Source organism: Lathyrus oleraceus, chromosome 1 (assembly GCF_024323335.1).
Source record: "Lathyrus oleraceus cultivar Zhongwan6 chromosome 1, CAAS_Psat_ZW6_1.0, whole genome shotgun sequence".
NCBI lineage: Eukaryota > Viridiplantae > Streptophyta > Magnoliopsida > Fabales > Fabaceae > Lathyrus > Lathyrus oleraceus.
Genome location: NC_066579.1, coordinates 236162051 through 236168613, shown reverse-complemented (window position 1 = coordinate 236168613; position 6563 = coordinate 236162051). Strand labels below are relative to the sequence as shown.

The 6563-nt window shown below is 44.5% G+C and overlaps 1 protein-coding gene across 1 annotated transcript; it reads right to left on the bottom strand.

The window, feature by feature from the left end:
* Positions 1–4694: 4694 nt before the first annotated feature.
* On the bottom strand, positions 4695–6092 carry LOC127101396 (uncharacterized). Its single transcript, XM_051038798.1, has one exon. It carries the CDS (start codon positions 6090–6092, stop codon positions 4695–4697), a length of 1398 nt encoding a protein of 465 aa, XP_050894755.1.
* Between the last annotated feature and the right edge of the window lie 471 nt (positions 6093–6563).

The following is a 6563-nucleotide window of genomic DNA, read 5'->3' as shown; positions in this document are numbered from 1 at the left end:
CTGTATCCAAACCTGGCATATCTTGATAGGACCAAGCAAAGATGTCGACGTACTCGCGAAGCAAACTGATCAACTGTTCTTTCACTTTGGCCTGTAGACTGGCCCCGATCTTGATCTCTTTCTTGTCGCCTTCGGTACCAATGTTGACGGTCTCAATCACCTCCTGATAAGGTGTAATAGCTTGGTCCTCCTATTTCAACAACCTGGCTAACTCTTCAGGCAATTCACAATCTTCCTCAACCCCTTCTTCGGCTTGATAGATAGGATTGTCGAAGTCATACTTGGCCATAGCAGTGTCGTTAGCAGTAAGATCCGGGTGATCATCTCTGCATGATGGAGGATCATGCTTTACCTTAGAACGAGAGATTTTTTTTGGAAAGAAAAACGAAAAAGGAACATTGCCATTTTTTTTGTTTTTTTCTGTAAAAGTAAAAATAATTGAAAGAAAGAGAACACAAAATTGTTTGCAAAAGCTGTCCTTTATTGATGATGAAAATAATTGCGAAATGTAACTAAATGGATGGCCCTACAGATGAGTCATTACACCTTGGGCAAAGGGTAAGACTTTATTATGCATGTAATAAAAGGAAAACAATAAAAATTACTCTTTCAGTTGAGTAACCCGGACGACTTTTTCAGACGACCAATTGTTGAGCTTTTCTCCCGGGACACACGGGCGAAACCAGCTATCTAAGTCACAGTCGCTGTCAGCCTTGTCTTCATCTGCAACATTGACGATGTGGGGAGAAACCAAACCCCCGCTGGAGAAAGTACCGGCTTCATTCTTCTGAGACCCTGGAGTAAACCCCAATCCAAACTTGTCTTCTTTGATGATTGGCTCCACAAATTTGCCCCAGCCTTGGGCATTACTAGCTTTAACCACTTCAACAACTTGCTTATATGAAGAGATAGAAGTCCCGACCTTCTCGGACTTAGGTGAAAAGACAGCTTCGGGCGCGACCTCACTGATGTTTACGGCTTCAAAGCCCTGACACAACATCTCATGCATCTCGCCATCCATCTCCACATACTTAAATGTAGACAGGTGGCTAAAAAAAAGTATCCTCTTCACCACAGACAGTGACGACCTAACCTTCTAGTTCATATTTGAGCTTCTGCTGGAGAGTAGAAGTAACATCACCGGCAGCATGAATCCAGGGCCGCCCTAGCAGACAACTATAGGCAGGCTGGATATCCATCACATAAAAGGTGCTCTTGAACACCTGCGGTCCAATCTTAACTAGCAACTCAACTTCGCCAAAGACAGATCTCTTAGAGCCATCAAAAGCCCTCACAACTAAATTACTTGGCTTCAGGATGATGCCATCGCAATCCAACTTCATTAAGGTTTTCTTTGGAAGAACATTAAGAAAAGAGCCTGTATCAACCAAAACATGGGAAAGCACCATCCCTTTGCATTCCATTGTGATATGTAAAGCCTTGTTGTGATTCCTGCCCTCAGATGTCAGGTCATAGTCGGTGAAACCTAGCCCATGGCTAGCGTTTACATTTGAAACTACCGACTCCAGCTGGTTAACAGTTATCTCTGGTGGAACATAGGCCATATTCAGTACTTTCAACAAGGCTGCTCTGTGCGCCTCAGAGCACATCAATAGTGAGAGAATGGAGATCTTTGAGGGTGTCTGATTTAGCTGGTCGACTACCTTGTAGTCACTTTTCTTGATAATCCTCATAAACTCATCCACTTCCTTCTCGAATGCGGTCTTAGGAGGAGCTTCCTCAGTAGTAACCTCTTCGGTGGCTACCTATTTTCCTTTAGCCTTGGCAGCTGCCTCAGCTTCAGTATTCGTGCGCAATGTTGATGGTGCAAATAGGCGTCCACTGCGAGTGAAGCCACCAACCCCTCCAACATTGTCTACAGTGGAGCTACCAATGTCAATGTCTTCATCGTCAACTTTCCACCCCTGGAAGTAGATATCAGCCCCATAGTGCCACAGGATAGCACTGTCTTTCTCATACGGAACAGGTCCTAGTATCGTGATGGTGACCGGAATAACCAAAGCCGGTTGAGGGCTGTCAGAGTAAATTATAATTGGTGATGGGCTTTCGATGTTCACCGTTGCTGGTTCTGTACTTTCTAGGGAATATATTGTTGTCGGAGCGGGTCTCTCGAGAACATATATTTCTTCAGGAGTGAAATAAATCGTCACTGTCGACACATCATTCTTCACTGGACGGGTCTGATCGAACTGAAGACAACCTTCATCCATCAGTTCTTGAATACCCCTTCTCAAACTATCACATCCGTTCTCGGCAGCTTGACAATTTCTGCACTCTTCCCCACAGCCCGAGAAAATCTGTCCTTTCAAGAGTCGGTTTTTGACCACTGATAGCGAAGTCTTCACTTTAGTCACATCAGAAACCAAATTCAAAGTTTCCCCACTATCAACAACATTAATCCTCTGCCCGCCGTGGGCTGGCATCGGGTTTTGGATAACATTTGGCACCGGAGAAAAATTGATAGCCTGGGCATCTCTCAAATCTTGTACCTTTAGCTGGAAAGCCTTGCAATTGTCTGTAGTATGGCCAGGTGCGTTGGAGTGAAAAGCACATTTGGCGTTGACATCATAACCCCTAGGCAAATTATTGGGATCGATTGGTGGGGCCAGAGTTCTTAATGTAACCAGATGCAGGTCAATCAGCCTGGGAAGTAACATAGAATAAGGCATTGGGATTGGCTCAATGACCCGATCCGTCTGCCTTGGATGTTGTTGATAGTGTCTCTGCTGACCCGGATTACCTCCTTGTTGTTGATTGTTGTACCTGGGTTGCTGTTGCGGATGATACTGCGGTTGTTATTGCTGTTGAGGAGCAGGTGTTGGAATAGTGACTGCGGCCACTTGATCTTGATAATAATTAAGGCGTCCTCTGCCCCTGCCTCTGTCGGCATACACAACGCTTATCTCGCCTTCTCTTCTTCGCTGACCGTTACCAGCAAACGGTTTCTTGGGACCTGATAAGCTGGAAGCACTATTGTCTTGAATTCGGCCCATCTTCAACAGACTCTCGATTCTTTCTCCAGCAATTACTATCTCTGCAAAGCTGATTGACGGGCAAGCAGCCAATCTCTCAATATAATTGCCTTGAAGAGTGTTCATGAACATGTCCGCCATCTCCCTTTCAAACATAGGGGGTTGGATGGACACAACAATTTGTCTCCAACGCTGAGCATATTCTCTAAAGGTCTCCTTGGCAGTCTGAAACATTCCTTGCAACAAGGTCCGATTTGGAGCCATGTCCAAGTTGTATTGATATTGCTTGACAAAAGCCTCTGCCAAGTCTTTCCAGCTCTTGATGGTAGTACGAGACAAATGAGAATACCATTCACGAGAAGCTCCAGTTAGACTGTCTTCAAAATAGTACATCCACAACTTTTCATCTTCCGTGTGAGCTCCCAACCATCCCAAATAAGATTGGAGATGAGTGTGTGGGAAAGAAGCCCCGTTGTATTTCTCAAAAGTAGGGGGTTTGAACTTGTGAGGAATCCTTACTCCCTGAACCAGACCAAGTTCGTGACATCAAAACCTAAGGAATTTTGAGACTCCAAAGATTTGAGCTTCTCAGCAAGCTCATCCATACGGCGAGTGGTCTCATGGGCTTCGTCGTGCAAAGAGAATTGATCATACTGATAATCTTCAGTAACGGGGCGCCCGTTAATCCGAATTCCTTGATTCACATCGTACCTTCCGCCAATACCATTTCCAACATTCCCTGTGTTGCCAACATTACCCGGGTTTCCATCAGCATTTGCGTTACCCGCGTTACCAGTGTTCACAGGGTTATCAGCGTTCCCAGGGTTACCAGGGTTTCCGTCAGCATTTGGTATCTCCACCTCTAGATCGGGCCTCGGTTGCTCAACCAATTCCCTCAGCTTTTCCTGGCCTTCTGCCATACCAGTCATCAATGTCATGAACTGATCCATCCTTTCACGCATATCAGCCAACTCTTTTTGTACCTGGTCCATCGCTAGTTGAAGACGATTTTCCTTTGTCGGGTACCTGTGGACTCTCTTGGCACCAATAATGCCTGAAACAGGGAACAAACATTAGACACTGTGGTGACACCTGCAAAACAAACAAGGGTTAATATGCATGGTATGCGATGTGCTGCTTATTCAATTTTAAGGCCCCCCTTCTCAATTCCGGCTTGACCTTCCAGAACAATGTGTACGACCGCAATCGAACGTGCAAATAACAATACCGAAATAATCAAAGAGCATGAAACATTCGAAAGGTGTCATAGTCAAAATACAAGCTGTGCGGAGCGATGAACAAAGAAATGAGAACCCATCAACAAGCCTGATGGTGAACTCTACAAAAACAAAAGGAGTCAAACACCTAACCCAAACGAGTCTTCTCGAACTTCCTTAAGAAGTGCCTTTATAACCAGGTCGTTAGGGTGTTCTGTAAGGCCTTGAATCAACAAATTCCTCGTTTTGACCGCTTCTTCCAATTTCCTATACTTGTTTGTTTTTTTGTTCTCTTGACCCCTGCTTGAATCTTTAGTTCGACGATCTCTTGTTCAGCCAATCGAAGTGCTTCATGCTGCTCGTTCTCCCTACTCTTCAACCGTTCATTTTCTGCTCTGATTCCTATCTCAACCTGTCTCCGGCGATCAGACAATTCTTCCCACCTTTGCTGGAGCTCAATAAGCCTATATTCAGCTTTTCCTAACTATTCCTTAGCAGCCTTGCAAGCTTTCTTCAGTATATCCTCACCTGAACAGACTTTACGGATATAAACAACATCTTCAGCAATCCTCTCATTGCTTTGTCTTTGCAGCTCATTCAATCTTTGAACTTCTCTCTCAGCTTCTTTCTTATCGCACAAAGTTTTCCTGAGGCCTTCACTCAGCTTCGCATTCAACTTATCGGCTTTTCCCTTTTCTTGCTTCAAACTGTTGTACTCAACCATACTGACAGACTCAACAATAACCGGATCAAATGGTTCTCCCATAGAGAAAGGTAGAAGAGTAATCTGAGCTCTTTCTCGCAACCAACTATCATACTGGGAAGAAGAGATGTTGTTACATCTTCCATAGACAGTAGCACCTTTAGTCTGAATATTCCTCCAAGCTCCAGTAGCTTGCTTAACCAATTCTAGATTATCTTGCACTGGGAAGTAGAAAGATTCCACCAGATCTTGATCCTTAGGAGCGTGAGTCAAGGCATACCCTAATTGTCTTCTCAAAAGAATCGGGTTATAGTTGATATAACCCTTCATACCCAACAATGGTACATTAGGGTATTTCCCACAGCTAACCACAAAATCGCCACCTTTGGTATTCTGATTACACCATCTGATGTCTTTAGCAGTCAAGACAACCAACCTTCTAGCCCAATTCCTGGCTTGATGCGAATTCAGAAAAGCATTGTCATTTGGAAAGTGCCCCATGAGCCACTTATGGAACAATGGAGCGCAACATCTGACCAATCTCCCTCGTCTCTTCTCATTATTATTGTGCACCGAAAAATAGAAATCACCAAGAAGGGTGGGAACCGGGTTCTTTAGCAGAAAGATATGAATAGCACTCATACTCACGAACTTCGGTTCATCGGCGAATAGCATAATACCATAAACACTTAACACTAACAGAGCACACACAGCCTCCCAATTGCCTTGAGCGGCACACTCTTCGGCTTTGTCTACCAAAAAATCCAGATGGAAACCAGATATGCCTCCCTTAGAAGAGAGATTTTCCTTTACAACAAACACTTCCAGATGAAGAGCCTTAGCAATATCCTTATGCTCTGGAGGAGGTATATCGGAGTTGAAAGGGACACAATGCTGTAGAGGAACACCCAAGATCATAGCATACTCTTCCAATAGAGGAGCCAACTGGAAATCTTGAAAAGTGAAGCAACACAACTGATGATCATAAAACTGCAAGCAAGTATGTATTAAACTCCTCTGAGAAGCATCCAAGTCTTCAACCATAGGCAAGATGTTGCCATAAGTGTCCCGGAATAAACCCACATGGTCAGGAGTAATCAAAGCTTTTATCTGACGCAATGGGCCGATCTTAGTATCGAAGAAATGATAGGTCACATTACTCTTCCTGGGAGCCTCCATAATAAGCACATATCAGCCAAACCAAACCGAGAAAGGGGATACCCTGCAAATGAATAAGCATGAGATGTAGGATGCAAATATGCAGATGATGTTATGCAATGCAAAGGACATGTGACCGGCTCCGGCCACATACTGAACCACGGGCTGTTCTCTGTGAAGAAGTCCTCAAAAGTCGGCAGTCCAGGTCCAAAAATAAAACCAACGCCAGAAGTTCGGATCCAGGAAATAGAACCATGATGATCAGGTACCAGGTATAAGATATCAGGGTATGATGAGGTCAAGGGTTCCTGCACACCTGTAAACAACCCACCCAGCTCACATGCGGAGGCTAAAGGGTAGAGACATTGATATCACGGGCTCTCAGGCCGAATAGTAATAATACGTCCACCGTTTCCGGTTTGGAATTACCACTATAAGAGGAGTGTCTCAGCCAAGTTCCCATGAAAGTAAGGTAAAGGTCATCCTAAAGGT